We start from the raw sequence: 19807 nt of genomic DNA, 5'->3' as shown, positions 1-19807 counted from the left end.
TGACACAAATCTCCCCCTTCTCCCGCCTCCCCCTCATCTCCCCCGGGTGTGTAATTTTTATATTTAAAGTTAAATACGTGCATCCCACTGCATCTTCTTCCCAAATCTCCCTGTCAACCTCCATCGGCCCCTTTCTGGTACTATCCTAGGCTAAACTTCTAAAAAGTTAACTAATGGCCATCTTTAGCAAGCCTATCACTGGAAAGCGTAAGCAAGCAACCCAAAAACATTTAAATTTTGTTAAACAACCCAGCAACTCAAAGACCCTTTCACCCCCTTTTCCACCCACCAAAGTTTTGGTGCATTTGTGGTAGAGAGAAAATCAGAGATCGACAGACATTTCTCATTGCTTCAATGCAAGTATTTCTTTTTGTTTGCCCTTTGAAATTTGGGTTTTATAAATTTTTTTGTTTTCAGATTTATGGGTTTGACTTGGTCATTTCTTTGCTTCCTTATAAATACAATAGTTTTATTATTTTCTTTCGCTTTAGCAGATTCATGGGTTTGTGGGGGTGGTGTTTGGTTGACAACAAAATGTAAGAAATGAGGAAAGAGTGATTGCGCCGCCGGGGGGGAGGGGGGGGTGGGGATTTGTTTGGGGGAGGCAAGTTATGTGAAAAATAAAATGGACCGATGTTCTAATTGAAAGACTTTTACATCGATTCATGGATTCACCAATTAAATGCCACTCGTTTGAGTTTCTTTATGCGGCAGCAGCCATCAACTCGAGGGTTTACCTTTTCACCCACAAAATCATTAAAAACACAATACCAAAAATGGAAAGAGAAGATCAAACCTTTTCCTTAAATCCAGTTTTCCTAATGAAACTTAATTCTAGGGTATCAAAATCAGAATGTCAAACTGAATGTATTCAAAAAGAAATGGATAGAAATTCTATAAATCAAAGTAAACCCATTTGTAGAGAGAGAAAAGGAAAGAAAACTCAACGGTCACAAGTCCTCTGAGCCACCGGCTCAGAGCCTTAGGCCATGTGCAAAAACTCGAATACAACAACTGCGATGTCAAAGGGAGAGGGTAAAATAGAGAAGAAAAGAGCAACGAAATATACGTTCAGCCTAGGAGTGACAATATATTGCACGACTCGTTAATCCAACACGAACACGACACGATAATAGCGGGTTAGGGTTTAGTCTTAACGGGTTCGTGTCAAAACGGGTTGACCCGTTAAGACACGATTGCTTAACGGGTTGATAACGGGTCAACCCGTTATAACACGTTAAGAAAGTTAAAGTTACAATTATACCCTTCTACCCAAAAGTAAAATTGTTACAATTTTAATTTCGATATTTTTATTGTTTAGATTATAATTTTAGACTTGTAGTTAGTTTTATAATTTTTATAGATATTGTGATTTTAACATGTATAGAAAATTATGTTAAATTTAATTAAGTCAAATAGGTTAATTTCAAGCATATTCAACCTATTTACATAAACAGTTTGAAATGAGTCATATTGTTTCGTGTCAACCTATTTAATAATATTAACTAATGGGTTAAAACGGGTTGACACGACACGTTATGTTAACTGATTGGGTTAAGATTTACCTATATAGTATAATATACACGATTTGACACGACACGAACACGACCCTTTAACACGATTTGACACCCCTAGTTCGGCCCCCATATTCTTTTGCTAAACCGAAGAGGGAAGGCCGAAAGTAGTTGGCATTGATCGAACAAGTGGATTGTTTGGTCAGTAAAAAGATGATGTAGTTGACTGTTATGGTGCATTATTACTTTCAAGAAAAGGTGTAATTCGAAGTCGAGAAAGATTATCCAAATTCACTCTCTAAATTTAAGGGTTTTAAATAAGAAAAATTGTTAATGTATAATTATTCTAAAATATTTATTGTTCGTATACATGTTTTGACCAACAATGAGATAAACAAAGTGACACCCTCCACCTCCTTCTATTAATTCATCATTAATAGATTAAGCAAAGCGATGGAGTGATACGATAATGGGACAAATATATAAACACATCCCTACGACCCCACACATCAATTGTCTACAAACGAAGAAGATACCAGCTAACTTACAAACCAATACCTTATGGACAGGCAACTTGCGTTCATGCTTGCATGTTAAAACTCATAGCCATATTATCTACCAAATAATTAAAAAAGTTAAAAAAAATACCCTTGTATCAAGATTGTATTCTGAACACTCAATAGCCTTACAGCCCTATAACATTTCTCTCTTTTCCCCGTGAGGATGTCTAGAGATAAAATCCCCAAATCCCAGCTGCTTTTACAAAAAATAAAAATAATAATAATAATAATAAGTTGTATTATGAACCGGGGAGTAATGTTGAGCAACATTAAGACTCCCAATCACGATCTTTCACTGTATTACAAAAATTTTCACGTGAATTCCCAGCGCTCAAAAGACAGTAGGCTCGCATCTTCTCATGGAATATCTAACTACATTCAAGAAAGTTTCATAATTCACGTGCTCACAAAACCAAATACCCCTTTCAATAAAGGACAGGGCTGGCAATTTCTTATCCGACCCGGGAACCCAACACATAATAATAGGGTTGACGATACACTGCCTTTGTTCTGAATTTCCTCAAATAGTCAGAGGAAACAGTAAACAAATCTGCTAGTGACGCTTCATTTCTCGGAATATATTTGCCACCTTGGGAGATAATCTTGGAAGGAATTTAAACAGCTGTGCCACAAAAACAAGAAGAAATGAAAGAAAGCCACATTATGCAATAGCATGGTTGTCAACGAATATATAGTTAAAAATTACGAATACACTTCCCCTAAAGGTTAATTTAAACACAATCAATTTTGTGAGATGCATCATCCATCATAACTCACAAACAACAGATGATTTGGAAAATGCATAATCACACCACAACATTAGTGTTTTTGCTCTACTATTATTATCATTTACCAAAAAAGGCAAGCATGCAAGTAGATGCGAAGCATTTCCTGCCAACCAGCAACAAATTTATTGCTAATGGAGCATTTGGGAGGTTAGAAATTAATAATCAACATATAAAAAGTTCAAAATCATTTCGCAAAACATTTCACAACAGGTGTTTTCAAAATATGTAATAAATGTGAATTAACTTTGATACTCAAAAGGCAGCCTTTAGCACTATTCAAGTTTACCAACATGGCAACAGTTTAATTGTACTGAACAGCCATAATTATCTAAGTTTACTGAAAATTCTTCTATTGGTTGGTCAGCACAGGGAAGGTAACAGAAGGTCAAGGAAGCCCATAAGGAGAATCCAGTCCAAGATTGGTATTACAACTACTGGATCTTGCCAGTGGGCCAGCAAAAAATAATATAGTCTGCTTGAGTTTTTTTCAACCCGGTAGACTCAGCAGGAGAAAAGAGTAAATATGAGCCACATCCCTTACTGCCTGCAATCACTATTTTCCAGGTAATCTATAATCCTGGAAACTAATGAGCATGTGCATGCATGCATATGAGTAGACATGAGTGTGAAAAAAATTCTAGGAAAAACTGCATTACAGGAATCAATCAATGCAATCATAGGGAAGAAATCAGTAGGTAAAATATGATATCAGGAAAAACACAAGCTATGAATGGTATCATGGCAATGTACCTGGGATATGCCTATTTATATTGGTTGGGGGTTAAAATGAGTGCAACAGTAAGGCACCACCGAATGCCCATGGAAGATGAAAGCCAGCTATGATTGGAAGGAAGGGAGAAAGAGAGTTTGACAATGGACAAGGCTTTGATCAAACATAAAGGAAGATGGGACATAAAGCTGGGGGATAAGACATAAGCAAGGGGAGGGACCTAAAGAGGAGCAGAGACAACAGAGTGGGGCCTGATTGATGGGAGATGGAGAGGACCGCTGGAGAGGAGGGGAGAACCTAAAAGCTCCAAGGCAACTTTTGGAGAGTTGAGTGATTGTATAGAGCTGAGTGAGAATAGAGAGCTTGTATTCAACCATGTTTATAGTGGATTTTACACCCCAGACCCGTAGTCGTAGGGCCATAGGCCTTAGAGCCGTACCACATAAATACTCATCTTCTTCATTTCTAGCCATTTGTCACTAAGGCCCAAGAATGAACACCCCAAGCACACTACCACCAAGAACCACCACATGAAAGGAGAGGGTCATCCGACTATACCATTGAGGCCAAAAAATGCATCCACATATACCATTAATAAAACTCTCGTTTACTGATTAAAAAAAAAAATGATAGAGAAAAGGTGCTCAAGGAAGCATTAAGCTTTCTTCGTCCAAGCTAGTATGCACCACGCAAACACTTATACTCCTTTGTATTAGTGGATTATATTTATTTAAATTAATTCCTATGTTTATCTATGTATTTTGGGTATAGACAGATTTGTACAGCCGTATAGGATTTATAGGATTTGTAATTTGAATATTTAGATTAGGTAGATAAGTATGGGAAACATATCTTATCCAAGATTTGAATCCCTTTAAGATAGGAAGTCAGATTTCGAATTTCCTATCTATGTAATCTATTTTTTGCTATTTATGAATGAAAGAAAGAGGAGGAGATCATTCAGCAAAAGAAAATTGTTATGGTATCAGAGACAGGTTCAGAATCCTAGGTTTTTCTGATTCTAAGATTTTTTTTTTTCAGCTAGGGTTTTTCTGTTTCCAAAGTTGCAGCTATTTTTTTCTCTAGTCTCAAGGGTTGCGGCTAGGCTTTCTTGTCTATCATGTCTTCTGAAATTAGAGATTCTCTTCTGGTTCGATTCAATGGAAAGAGTAATGCTGCGTGGTCTTTTTAGTTTCAACTTTTGGTGAAAGGGAAGGAACTTTGGGGTCGTATTAATGGGAGTAGTGTGGCACCATAGGACAAAGATCAGCAGGCTTCAAGGATTCCCAAGTCATGTCTTGGATTCTTGGATCTGTTGATCCCCATATTATCTTGAATTTACGCTCATTCAAGAATGCTCGTGATATGTGGAATCATCTCAAGCGGTTGTATACTCAGAATAATGCAGCTAGGAGATTTCAACTCGAACTAGAGATGTCAAGTTTCGCTCAAGGAGCTCTCTCTGTAGAGGAGTTTTATTCTGGTTTGTGTAACTTGTGGGCTGAGTATACAGATATTGTATACACATCAATTCTAGCAACAAGTTTGAATTTATTCGTGCTAATCTGATGAACCGAGATCCTGTGACTCAAACAGCCATGGAACAAGCTACTCCAGCTCCTGTGGCGTATGCAACTCAAGGAAAAACCAAAGGGAGGGATTTGAGCACTACTCAATGCTATAGTTACAAAGGTTATGGGCATATCTCTGCAAATTGCTCTAAGAAAACTTGCAACTATTGCAAGAAGCAAGGACATATCATCAAGGGTTGCCCAATACGTCCTCCACGTCACAAAAAAACTGCCTATTCAGCTGCTGCTGAGGCTACTAGTGCTGCCAGTTCTACCTTGGCCACTTCCTCTCATGTTCCAACTTCCACTTCTGAAAATCCTACCTCTATTACACCAGAAATGGTACAACAAATGATCATCTTAGCTCTTTCAACTTTTGGTATTTCAGGTAAAACCAAATCTGCCTCTAAACCTTGGTATTTTGATTTCAGTGCCTCTCACTCTCTTGTTAATGTCTCACAATATGCTGGTCCACTTAAAATTCACATGGCAGATGGTAGTGCCCTACCTATCACTGTAGTAGGTGATATTTCTCCTTAAAAAATGTTTTGGTGTCTCCTTCATTAAATACCAATCTGATTTCTATTGGCCAATTAGTTGACAGCAATTGTAAAGTGTCATTCACTTCTTCTGGTTGTCTTGTACAGGATCAAGTGACTGGGAAGATGATCGCGAGTGGTCCTAAAAAGGGTCGGCTGTTTCCTTTATGTGTAGATTCAAAATCTGTTGAGTCAAAGTATTTATCTTCATTTTCTTGTAATGTTGGTACTTTGAGTGTGAAGGATTGGCATAGGCGGTTGGACCATCCCAATTCTCACATACTTCATAAGTTGTTATCTTCTGGTTTAATTGGCAATAAAGAGCTCTATTCTCTTGATCAATTGAATTTTGATTGTGATACATGTAAGATAGCTAAAAGTAAAGTTTTGCCTTTTCCTTCAAAAAGATCTCATGCCACTCGTGCCTTTGATGTTATTCATAGTGTTGTATGGGGTATTACCCTAATCGAATCTCACAATCATTATAAATATTTTGTAACGTTTATTGATGATTATACTCATTTTACGTAGATTTACTTTCTTTGCACTAAGAATGAAGTATTTCCAATATTCAAGTGTTTCTTGGCTTATCTCACTAATCAATTTTCTGCCTCTCCTAAGGTTCTTCGCTCCGATTCAAGAGAGAATATATATCTACTGAATTTCAAATGTTCCTTCAAGATCAAGGAATTATTTCTCAACGTTCTTGCCTCTCGTTTTTTGTGTGAAACTTTGTCTACTGCTGTGTATTTAATTAATAGATTACTTACTCCAATATTAGGCAATATTTCTCCTTATTCTTTGCTATTTGGGCACTCCCCAGACTATTCTCAATTGCAGTCATTTGGTTGTGTTTGTTTTGTGCATCTTCCATCTCACAAAAGACACAAACTTTCTACTCAATCAGTCAAATGTGCTTTTTTAGGGTATAATTCTTTCCAAAAGGGTTTTGTTTGTTATGATTCTCAAGCTAAACGCATTCGAGTTTCTCGCAATGTGGTGTTCTTTGACAAACAACAATTTTTTCGTAATCTAGACCCTATTCCTCCTAATTTCTACGTTTTGCCAAATTTTTCAGATGAGGATACAACTTCTACACCAGCATCCGCTCGATTTAAACCTGGTTGTGTTTACACCAGGCATAAATCATCTCATCAAGCAGATCTGACCGCTCCTTCTGCCCCTTCTAAGCATCTAACTGTGGCTCCTGATGAATCCCTTGACACATCTTATGATCCACCATCTCGTCGGCATACTTCTAGAGTCTCCAAACCCCTGGATCTGGTATGGTTTTTCCTCTCATTCTTCTATGACTGCTACTTTTTCTTTTATTACCATTCCCTCTGCTTCTAAGCAGGCTGTGGAACATGAGTGTTGGAGGAATGCCATGCAAGTAGAAATGGATGCACTAGCACCCAATGACACTTGGGACATTGTGTCTTGTCCTTCTTCTGTGACACCTATTGGTAGTAAGTGGGTGTATTCTGTGAAGCTTAGATTAGACGGGTCCCTTGAGAGATATAAAGCTCATTTGGTAGCTTTGGGAAATAGACAAGAATATAGGATTGATTATGACGAGACGTTTGCTCCTGTTGCTAAGATGACAATTGTTCATCTCCTTCTTGCCATTGCCGCTTCTCAGTCTAGGCAATTGCATCAGATGGATGTGAAGAATGTTTTCCTTCATGGTGCTTTAAAAGAGAACATTTACATGAAACTTCCTTCTGGTATGCCACTTTCCTCAGCTAATGATGTTTGTACGCTGAAAATGTCATTGTATGGTCTAAAACAAGCTCTCAGCTAATGATGTTTCTTTGTTCCTTCATAAGAGTGATTCTGGTTTTGTTTTCCTATTGGTCTATGTGGATGATATCATTATTACTGGATCCAATATTGAATTTATTCAAAGGGTTCAGATGCATCTTCATAAGGTCTTTCATATGAAAGACTTGGGACTATTGACTTATTTCTTGGGGCTAGAAGTTCATAATCAACCTCACGGGTTATTTATTAATCAACATAAATACACCCAGGACCTTGTTCAGTTGGCTGGGTTGGGGGAGACAACTTCAGTTGATACTCTTATGGAAGTCAATGTGAAGTATCGGAAGGATGAGGGTGATTTAATTTTGATCCTAAATTATATAGGAAGCTTGTTGGGAGTCTAATCTACCTCACTATCACACGTCCGGATATCTGACATGCTGTCCATATTGTCAATAAATTTATGGACACATCTCGGCACTTGCGCTTAGTGGTTGTTCGTTGTATTATCAGATATTTGATTAGAACTCCTAACCGTGGGTTATTTTTTCCCGCTGGCACTTCTCTACAACTTATGGCTTATAGTGAGATGTGGATTGGGCTGGTTGCCCCGATTCTAGGCGTTCTACAACTGGTTGGTGCATCGTTCTTGGAGATTCACTCATCTCCTGGAAATGCAAGAACCAAGAGTGTGTTTGTAAATCCTCTACTGAAGCTGAATATAGAGCTATGTCAGTAGCTTGCTCTGAGGTGATGTGGTTGCAGGACATTCTTCAAGAGATTGGTTTTTCGCAAGACAAGCCAACTCCTCTTCATGGTGACAACACTAGTGCTATTCAAATTGCTGCCTATCCAGTATTTCACGAGCGTACCAAATATATTGAAGTGGATTGTCACTATATTCGTCAGGTCAGGCCTATGAGGCTAAGTCTATTATTCTTCCTCATATCTCTACGAATCTTCAAGTAGCTAATATATTCACAAAGGCGATGATTAGACAGCGGCATCAATTCCTAGTTAACAAATTGATGCTAGTAGATACACCAGCATCAATTTTAGGGGGGGTATTAGTGGATTATATTTATTTAAATTAATTTCTATGTTTATCTAATTAATTCCTACGTTTATCTATGTATTTCGGGTATAGACAGATTTGTACAGCTGTAGAGGATTTATAGGATTTGTAATTTGAATATTTAGATTGGGTAGATAAGTATGGGAAGCATATCTTATCCAAGATTTGAATCCCTTTAAGATAGGAAGTTAGATTTTGAATTTCCTATCTATGTAATCTATTTTTTGCTATTTATGAATGAGTAGAAAGAGGAGGAGATCATTCAGCAAAAGAAAATTGTTACTTTGGAGTTGGAAGTGTAGTGAAAGTTCTAGAAGGTATCATGAAAAGCATATTGAATAAATTATTTGGGGTTTAGGGGAAATAATCTTTTAAAACTTTTCATTTTCTTCCAAGCACTTTCTCTCCGTACACTTTCTCTCTTGTGATGGTTAGTGCTTTTCAGTTTCTTTAGTTGGGGTAGTTAACGACGGTTCTCACGGCGGTGCTTAGTTTAGGTTCTTGTTTTACGTTATGCAGTGGTGTAAGGAGGTTGTGATTGATTCAAAATGCTTTTCTCTCGTAAAGGAGGGGGGCAGGGTGGTTATCACAGAAAAAACTTGGAGGATGGTGGCACAGATAGCTCTGGGTCCATTAGCAGTGCAGTGGTTGGCAAAGGCCATGGCGGTCTGTTCAAAGGAAGAACAAAAGGAATTTTATACCTCAAAAAGGGAAGGCAGCAGTAGTTTCATTGCTCAACAGTGTTCAAATTCGAGAGGTCGTTATCTGGCAGTGGTAGAGTATGGAGTTGGTGGGAGGAGGAACTTCATATTCATACCAGAGGAAGAGGGAAGTGGGTGGATTAAGATGGGGGAGGTGCTGTGGGATTTTGTTGATGAAAGGAGAAAAGTGCAAACTGAGGACAGTAGGAAGAAGACGATAGGCAAGCAGTGGTTGGTGCAGTCACAGCCTTTGTCCTACAAGGAGGCACTGATGGTGGAGCAGCCGAAGGAGCAGCGTACTGAAAATGAAGAAGGTATGGCGTTGGGTCATGTCCCTGACAGAGAGACGTGCCTGGTCCAGGGGCAGAGTAGTAGCAGACAGCTAGGTGGCGTGTCTGATGGGGAAACGTTGAAGTTGTTGTAGGAAGCAAAAACGCAGATTTTAGACTTACATAGGAAAATAGAGTGCTTATTAAAGAAAGAAATGGGGCAGGCTTATTTTGGGCCGGATTTGGGCCTGGAGGGGGAGAAAGCTAGGGCCACGAGGCCTTTTCATCTGGGCAGAAAGGGGCCCACGGGTAAAGGCCCGCTCAGGAAGCCGTATGACCCGGCCTCATCTCACGATCCGATACCTCAAAAAACCTGGAGGATTCGAAACCCGAGACCCGACCCATATACATCGGCAGAACAGAAGTCTACGTCGACCCAAACTCAGGCCGAACAGATAACGACGGCGAAAGTTTTGCCGGCATCACAGACATCGCCGGCGAGAAGGGTGGAGCAGATTTTACCGCATCGTGTGGAGGAAAAAGAGGAGATTCAGCCTCCGACGGTTCTTTTCCCAGATATTTACGCACAGAACTTACCGATAGGTAGTATGGTGGAGTATTTCGCTCAAACAGAGTTGCATGGCTCAGAGGGAGAACACCTGGACCTTCTCGTAGAACACGGATTCAAACGGGATGAAGAGAACTTGGAGGAAATCGAAAAACAGCATATCCCGAGAGCTTTCCCACTTGCTGTTGGGGGACAGAACAGTTCGGAGATCCTAAGGGAGGATCCTACGGCTCAAAGTGATGAAATAATAATGGTTCCTGACTCTCAAGAATTAAATCAGCCGATGACCTTAAGGGAGATTCCTGGTATTTCATCTGAAACTACCTCAGAGGGAGTGGAGATAATGAACACAATGGTGGAATGGGAAGGCCATAATTAGTGTGAAGGGCAGGGGGACAAGAGTCCATTTCCTTTAGACTGTCTTCTACCAAATGAGTGTGAGATGTCGGATTGGGTATTCAACAAGGTTAAAGACATTCAACAGATAGTGGGTATGAAGTGTGTAGGCTATGAAGAACAGTTTTTGGCTCTTCTCACGGCCATAGAGGTGGGCCATTCGCATTCTAAAAATAAAGGAGCCAAGAAACGAAGGGAGCTTAAGAGATTGGATTGGTCCTTGAACGAGGGTAGTTCAAGCTGTGATAGGGTCAAAGGGAAGGGTACGTTTGTTTCTTTATGAAGCCAAAAATAGTCTCGTGGAATGTTCGGGGGCTAAATGAGAATAATAAGCGCTCTCGCATAAAAAACTTGCTACGAGAATGGCGGGTGGATATTGTATGTCTACAAGAGACCAAGCTGAAACTGGTAACCAGAAAAATAGTGAGAAGTGTATGGCATTGCCCATACGTGGACTGGGTTTATTTGGCTTCGAATGGGGCTTCGGGGGGTATTCTTGTGATGTGGGACAAAAGGGTGATGATGAAGAGGGAGGAGTTCATAGGGGAATATACGGTGGCCGTCTCTCTTAAGATGGTGGAAGATAACTTTTTGTGGGCTTTTGCAGGAATTTATGGACCGAATGTTGATACCATCAGACATCAACTTTGGGAAGAAATTGCGGGGGTACACAGCTGGTGGGATCTCCCGTGGTGCATAGGAGGGGACTTTAACATCACAAGGTTCCCAAGTGAAAGATCAGGGGATAGTCGTATACGTCCAGCCATGACAGAGTTTTCTGATTGCATCTTTGAGTTGAATTTGGTGGATTTACCACTTATCGGTGGCCCATTTACTTGGTCCAATAGTCAGACATGGTCACGGTTGGATAGATTCTTAATATTGCCAGAATGGGAATGTCAGTATCCAGAGGTTTGTCAAAGAAGATTGCCGCGTCTATGCTCAGATCACTTTCCAATTCTACTGGATGGCGGAGGCATTCAAAGTGGGCGTAGGTACTTCAAGTTTGAAAACATGTGGCTTAAAAGTGAGGGTTTTGTGGATAGGGTAAGGAGCTGGTGGTCCTCGTATCAGTTTAACGGCACTCCCTCTCATATACTTGCAGGCAAACTAAAGGCTTTAAAGGAAGATCTAAAACTGTGGAATTCCCAATCTTTTGGGGATCTAGGGGAGCAAAAGAAAGTCATGATGGGAGAATTGCAGGTTCTTGATAGGATCAATGAAGGTCGAGCTCTCACCGTAGAGGAAAGATCAAGAAAGGCAGAATTGACTTCAGAGCTGGAAAGGGTATTATCTTGTGAAGAGATCTCTTGGCGACAAAAATCAAGAGCTTTGTGGTTGAAAGAAGGGGATAGAAGTACGAAATTTTTCCATAGAGTGGCAAACTCTCATAGGAGGAATAATACCATTGAGATGCTGAATATAAATGGTAGAGAGTGTACTGAGGCCCCTATGATACGGGAACACGTGCTGAATTTCTATGAACAATTATTTACAGAAAGGGAGGGATGGAGGCCTAGAGTGGATGGTCTTGTTTTTTATTCCATTGAGCCGCAGACAGCAGCAAGGTTGGAAAGAGCGTTTGAGGAAGAGGAGATATACGAAGTGATCAAACGAATGGGGAAAGACAAAGCGCCAGGACCAGACGGTTTTTCGATGGGGTTCTTCTACACTTGTTGGGAGGTGATAAAAGAGGATTTGTTGAATGTCTTCCAGGAATTATTCTTGTCTGGGAAATTTCAGAAAAGTTTGAATACGACTTTTATTGCATTAATTCCGAAGAAGACCGAGGCTGTGGAAGTGAAGGATTATAGGCCCGTTAGCCTCATTAACGGGGTCTATAAAATTATTTCAAAGGTACTAGCAAACAGGTTGGGAGAGTCCATTGGTAAGATAATCTCAAAGCCACAAAATGCCTTTGTTAGGGGTCGTCAAATTCTGGATTCGGTTTTAATAGCCAATGAATGCTTGGATAGTAGATTAAAATCCGGTACGGCAGGGATTATTTGTAAATTAGACATGGAAAAGGCATATGATCATGTAAATTGGGACTTTCTTATCTATCTATTGAGGAGGTGTGGATTTGGGGAAAAATGGTGTAGGTGGATTAGATGGTGCATTTCAACAGCAAGATTCTCAATTTTGATTAATGGCAGTCCAGAAGGTTTTTTTAACAGCTCGAGAGGTCTAAGACAAGGGGATCCGCTATCCCCACTCCTCTTTGTTATCATCATGGAAGCCCTGAGTAGGATGTTAATGGCTCTAGTTAACAATGGTTTGTTGGCTGGTTTTTCTGTGGGTGATCTGAATAGGGGCATTATCTCAATCTCTCATTTACTTTTTGCTGATGATACTTTAATTTTCTGTGAGGCTGATCAAGAACAACTTAGAACTCTGAAAGCGTTGCTGTTATGCTTTGAAGCAGCATCAGGTTTGAGAGTAAATTTTGATAAATCAGAATTAGTACCAGTTGGGAATGTGAGTAGATCTCGACAGTTGGCTAACACGTTGGGGTGTAAGGTAGCCACTCTTCCTATGACATATTTGGGTTTACCGTTGGGGGCGGCTTCACGAGCCATAGCTATATGGGATACAGTTATTGAGAAAATAGAGAGAAGATTGGCTGGATGGAAGAGACTGTACTTGTCGAAAGGAGGCCAGGTGACCTTGATAAAGAGTACTCTTTCTAACTTACCCACTTATTTTCTGTCTTTGTTTACAATTCCAGCTTCGGTGGCGGCAAGGATTGAAAAACTGTATCGCGATTTCCTTTGGAGTGGTTTGGGGGATGAATTCAAGTTTCACCTAATCAAGTGGGACACGGTTTGCAGACCAATTTCTTCAGGAGGATTGGGGATAAAGAACTTGAGAAAATTCAATCGGGCTCTTCTAGGGAAATGGTTTTGGAGATATAATATGGAGCCGGAAGTTTTATGGAAAGTAGTAGTTCACAGTAAATATGGCAGCCTATGGGGGGGATGGTGTACTAGAGAGGGGAATGGATCGTATGGAGTGGGGATTTGGAAGCAAATAAGAAGGGGATGGAATCTGTTTGCCAACCATACTAAACTTTTGGTGGGGGAAGGCACACGTGTAAGTTTTTGGAGGGACATTTGGTGTGGGGAGGAGACATTGAAGGACGCTTTTCCTTGTGTATATCAAGTGGCTTGTGACCAAGAAGCTTCGGTCGCGGACCTTTTGGTTCGCTCAGGGGACCATGTTCACTGGAACGTCACTTTTTATAGAGCAGCACATGATTGGGAAGTAAACAGTTTGACAGATTTTTTCAACCTAGTGTACTCTATGAAGCCGAATGGATTGCATGAAGATAAGCTGTGGTGGAAATATACGGGAAAGGGTATTTTCTCGGTTCGCTCTTATTATAAGGCCCTTACAGCTATACCGAATGCTCCGTTTCCATGGAGAAGATTGTGGAGGAATAGAGCACCGCCCAAATCACTGTTCTTCATTTGGACAGCAGCCCTGGGTAAGATTCTGACTACCGATAATCTGCGGAAGCGGCGGGTAATCATTACTGATTGGTGTTGTATGTGTAAGAGAGCTGGTGAGTCAGTGAATCATCTCCTGCTACATTGTGAGACAGCTAGAGCCGTGTGGTGTGAAGTATTCCGTCGTGTAAGGTTAAACTGGGTGATGCCGAAGTCAGTAGTTGAATTACTAGCCAGTTGGGCGATGCCGGGGGGAGATCTACATATCAAAGCTGTGTGGAAGATGGTACCTATCTGCATTATGTGGTGCATTTGGCAAGAGCGAAATGAACGAACTTTTGAAGACAAGGAGAGGACAACGGAGGAGCTTTGTATCTTTTTTTTCAGCACTTTATTTCTGTGGTCGCTAGCTATAGACTTTAATGGTCTTACCTCTTGTATACCATCTTGTGTACTTGGGCTATGCCTATTATTATTAATACTACTGTTTACTTATCAAAAATAAATAAATAAATTATTTGAAAGGATAGGCTCACACAGATACTTTTAAGAGCTTGGGAGAAGGTCATTTACAATTTTCAGGGGGCCAATGTTTATAATACTTTTAAAGATAGAGCGAGTATCAGCAAGAAGCTCAGGTACATGTCCATCTTCCCTCTAAATCCATCTCTCCAGCTTGCCTGCCCTTTTCTTTAATTTTAAAAGTTTTGAAGTCAAGACGAGACATAATTATCATGATCAACAAAAAACTCATTTCAAAATAAAAATGATTTCAACAGGAAATCCTTGACAATCGTTAGTGATTGACTAAAGGTAAACAAGCATATACAGACATTTTTTGCTGAGTGAAACTGTCACAATTTCTCCAAGATGAGATCAAGATGAACAAACTACAACCTAGCATAGAGAAGTTCCTCATCCTCAATTGGCTCCATAACAAATAAAAAATTAAAAGAAGAAAAAGCACCCTAAAAACAAAGCTTTTTTAGGACACCTTCAAGAATCCTGCATGAGGATGAGGACTCCTGAAAACTGTGCAAACACAACATATCTTTTATCCAATTAAACCCCCCAACCCATGTAATGCGCCTACATCATATCAAGCTTTCACCGATGGCATGTGGCTCCGGGAAATTATTTGCAGAACCTTAGACCTAGGAGAAGCATACAACCAAGATTGAGGCCCTAACCACTTGAGACAACCCCTAGACGTTGGTTAGGTAGAATCTTATACTCTCTTATATTAAAGGCATCTTCCGCTTAAATTTATAAATGAAGAGCATATTATATTTAATACACGAGAACTACAAAAAGGTCCTTCATAAACTTCATGTCCTAAATTGATTTTGTTCAGTTCATATTTACTATCTTCGTAGATTTGTTATTTCATATGTGATATTCTTCTTCTCTCGAATATTTGAATTTCAGTTAAGCACACTTCCTGACGCTGTCCTCGAGGCTACTCACGCCTACCTCTTTAGCTTAGAACTCCAGCATAGTCTCTGCTTCATGGAATTTTGTCATCCCAATATACATTCTACTCCTTGATTGCCCTGCTCATAATAGAACCGACTCCATGGCATAGATTTTCACTGATAATATGTTATATCTGGTAAATTTCGTAAATTGACGAATTCAGATGTTTGTAAGTATGCATGTCTATTCAAATTTATTTAGTTTGACTTGGAAGTTTAGGTGTACAATTAAACTTTTATTGTCAGAGGTCAGTCATGCGATAAATTCCCTTCTAATGAGTTTCCCATTTCAGTTTTTTTCTTTTCTTTTTCGTTTTTAAGTTTCCCATTTCACTTGCATGCTCCACGGAGACACATTTCATTCAGCACCCTTTACAATATCACCAGCTTGCCATGTCAGATTTGCTAATGCAGACACAAGCATAAACAGAAAGAAACGAACTGTATTTAATGTTTTAATAAGAGAAGAGTTCAATCCTATTACAATGCTGTGGAGCATGGTGACAAGGAATGAACAATATGCTGGGAAGTTAAAGTGACACTTTTGCATGGCCAGACTTGACATGAAAAATAAATTTGTATAAAAATAATCAAGTCCAGAACATACCCAAAGTTTCACGCATGCATCAATGATAACTGGAACTAGGCAGATAAATATGGTTATGGCAGACTGATCAACCTCAAGTCCATAGTGTTCAACAATTATCTCCAACAAAGTCTGCCATCCAGATTCAGAATGATACCTGCAGGTCAATAATCTCATGTTAGAGTTAAAAAAGTTGTGAAACAGAAAATCAGTCACACAACATTATCCAATTTATTAAAATTAAATGAGTAATGATACACTTGCAACCATTTTACAGATCTTTTATAACTCTATTTTAAATGGAGGACAATTATGTAAAATTTAAAATTTAAATAAGAAACTTTAGTATTTTTAATGAAGTGACACTATCAAAGTTCTTTTTTGTAAAATTGTAGAAATATCATTATTCAAATAAATTAAGGAATCTGCAAGTGACATAGGATGGATTTCGTAAACTGCCCTCCCTTTGGGCGCTTCCTTTAATCAAAGTCCAAATGGGATGAGGTAATCAAAAAAATAGAGTGAAGGCTGGCTAATTGAAAGAGACTGTATTTGTCTAGAGCCGGAAGAGTTACGTTGATAAGAAGCACTCTATCCAACTTTCCACCCACTGTTTAGAAAAGCTGCAACGACATTTCTTATTTTTGGTTTTTTTTTGTTTTTTTTTTTTTTGGGGGGGGGGGGGGGGGGGGGGGGGGTGTTTTGAAATGGCCTACGGTATGCACTCCAATTTCAGAAGGTGGGTTGGGATTCCAGAACTTGTTGGTCTTCAATAGTGCTCTATTAGTGAAATCGTTTTGGACATACAAATTAGAAAAGGGAGCTCTATGGAGGATGGTCACTGATGCAAAACTTGGGGAGACTTGGGTGGATGGGTTTTGAATGAGGTGAGTGGATCACCTGGGGTGGGTTATGGAAGCACATGAGGATGGGGAACTCTATCTAGACACATTCAGTTTGAGGTGGGAGGTGGGGGCCAAATCAAATTCTGGCATGACCTTTGGTTGGTGACAGGACCTTCAAGGAAGCCTATCTAGGAATATATGGAATTGCGAGGTTGTAGGAAGCTTCAATTGCAGATCTCCTAGACCTGTCCAGTGGATTTCCTCAATCAAACATTACATTCATCTTGTGGAGATGAATGCATTCACTGGATTTTACAATCTTGTCTACTCCTTCAGGGTGGGGCGGGAGAGGTAGACAAGATTGTTTGAAGCCATTTGAATAAAGGAAAGTTCACTGGCAGCTCATTCTAAGTCTAACTATGCGCGACACAAGTCCATTCCCATAGAAGAGTATCCCCCTTTAAAGCAACTTTCTCTGTGTGGACAACCTCCTTGGGAAAGATCCTCACCATAGATAACCTAATGAAACGCCGGGTAATAATAATGGATTGGTGTTGCATGTGCAAGAAAAGCGGGGAGACGGTGGATCAATTACTTCTTCATTTAAAACTAAGCCATATCCAACAGAAGCCCAGGCTCAAAAGGAGAGAGAAGAAGCATCTGACTCATAAGCTACTAGCACGAAAGTCTTGGGAACTACGTCTACCTTACTAGCTAGCCTAACAAGAGACGTACTCACCAATGGAAGTACTTAGCCTACTGAGCCTATCAATAATAGAGTGGTTAAACGGTATAAAATATTATGTTATGTAAATCTCCCTTCCTTCCCTTGCCTTTGAGCTTGCTCAGGTGGAGTAGGGAATTGAGGGGCCTTGGTAAAGCATCTATATTCATCGCGAGGTCACTACGTCTCTGTGGTACATTTCTTTGCTAGAGTTGGACTAGCTTGGGTGATGCCGATAAGGGTAGTTGAGTTCTCAGCAAATTGGAGAGGATTAAGTGGTAATTCACAAGTTTCAACAACATGGAATATGCTTCCCACTCATCTATGGTGGTGTCTTTCGAGAGAGTAATGCAAGATGCTTTGTAAGATTGTGAGCAGTCAATGGAAGAGCTTTGAACTTTCTTTTTTAACATTTTATTCCATTGGTCAATTGTAATAGATTTCAATGGTTTGAATATCCATGACTTCCTCGTATCTCTAGGCCATTGTGACTAGGTGTTGCTATTGTGTCCCATGTACTTGGGCAATGCCAATTTCTATCAATTAAATTTTTTTACTGAAAGAAAATGTAGGAAAGATTAAAAACAAATGGCAAGAGTGAATAGCCATGAGGAAACAGCTTTAATCTGATATAGCTAAAACATTTTGACCTGCCTCAATCTTTATGCATTTAACAGCAGGAAATAAATAATGAAAGGAAAAGTTTTCCATGGCAAACGAATCTACACGGAAAGGAGTGAAATTATCAACTCCAAACAAGTGGTGGTTAGCATCAAATAGCACCACATTTAATTTCATCACTGCATGTATTCATTCTACCAATCAACACAATGGCCAAGACATACCAATGATTGCATTATATAAAGAGCCTGATATATTACCCTAAAAAAATATCTGTGATAAGTATAATTAAGAATGCCTTCCCAGTATCTGAAATATTACTTATTATTTTGTAACCTGTGAATTTCAACAAAGCTACCTGCAAAAGTGAGAGAAGAAATAAAAGAGTTGATAATTAGTAAAAGAAAATGCATGAAGCTCAAATGCAGTTCAAGATATCATTTATTGGATAGGTATTTAAGCAGATAAGAAACGAGAAAACAAATCTTCATGCTCCAATGGCAAAAGGTAACATCCAGTCAGCGTCCACATAAAGAATTTCAATGGGAATCCCCTGACATTGCAAATAGTATAAAATTTTTACCATTCACATTAGTGTTCAGATACTGCTCATAGAGAAAGCAGAATACTTCATTCCTTCCTTTTTTTTGAAGGAAAATGAATTCATTCTTGCTTTTCATTTGCTTTTTTTTCAGGTTTAAACACATTAACATCATCAGATATATATATATATATATATTTTTATTGGCACCGGGTGTCAAGGAACAGCATCCTGGCTAATCCCAGGGGTGCACAGGCACTCGGCAAGGAGTTTCCCGCAAATGCATCTCAGGTAATTCCAGGGGAAAATCTCCCAATCTGATGACCCCTAGAGATTACCCAAGGGGAATGTAAAAGCTGTAGGAGGAATGTCAAGTGAGTTCCCAATTACAATAGGTTTACAAGAAGGATCAACTCTGAGTCCCTATCTATTTGCATTGTTTATGTATGCTGGATTCCCTTGCGGCATGTTATTCATGGATGATATTATATTTAATCATGATACTAGAACACTATGGAGATCCAATTTAGAATCTAAGGAATTCAAGTTGAGCACGACTATTACAAGGTATCTAGAACATAAAATTTTTTTGACAAGTATCTAGAACATAAAATTAATAAAACCAAGACTAGAAATGTGTAGATTAGATGGCCATGAGACACTGCAGTGTGACGGGCTGTGTTTGGGTGTTGAGGATACCTCAACACTTCTCAACATACTTCACTACTATTTATTACTTTATTATTACTTTTACCTACTTTTTATTGCTATTCATTACTTTTTACTACTATTCAATATTTTATTATTACTTTTCACCTATTTTTTCCCTACTATTCACAACATATATCAACACTTCTCAACACCCAAACCCAACCCAATCAATTATTCACATAAGTTGGGAGCTATAGAGAATTTTATGATAGAGTTGGAGTGGGGTAGATGAAATGGATAGGTGCATCTAGGGTATTGTGAGATATCATGGAATTGCAATAAATCCAGCTATGCTTATGAATCAGAAAGATGGGCAGTCAACAAACTGAGTACGTTAGAGATAAGGATGTATGGAAACACTAAGAAAAACAAGATAAGGA

The 19807-nt window shown here is 39.3% G+C and overlaps 1 protein-coding gene across 2 annotated transcripts in view; it reads right to left on the bottom strand.

The window, feature by feature from the left end:
• Nucleotides 1-2078: 2078 nt before the first annotated feature.
• The window catches only part of LOC122319433 (chloroplast envelope membrane protein), a 40336-nt gene continuing 22607 nt past the window's right edge, over nucleotides 2079-19807 (bottom strand). The window contains exons 5-7 of one of the 2 annotated variants that reach the window (XM_043137497.1): nucleotides 18436-18533; nucleotides 16007-16142; nucleotides 2079-2696 (exon numbers count right to left, since the gene is read on the bottom strand). In XM_043137497.1, coding sequence (XP_042993431.1) covers nucleotides 2628-2696; nucleotides 16007-16142; nucleotides 18436-18533 — 303 coding nt within the window. In that variant the 3' untranslated portion in view covers nucleotides 2079-2627. The remainder of the gene's footprint in view (nucleotides 2697-16006; nucleotides 16143-18435; nucleotides 18534-19807) is intronic. The other variant, XM_043137498.1, reaches the window with a different exon arrangement.

The sequence above is a fragment of the Carya illinoinensis genome, chromosome 8, assembly GCF_018687715.1.
Source record: "Carya illinoinensis cultivar Pawnee chromosome 8, C.illinoinensisPawnee_v1, whole genome shotgun sequence".
Lineage (NCBI taxonomy): Eukaryota > Viridiplantae > Streptophyta > Magnoliopsida > Fagales > Juglandaceae > Carya > Carya illinoinensis.
The sequence above is the reverse complement of the archived record's forward strand: the minus strand, read 5'-3'. Positions and strand labels throughout refer to the sequence as shown.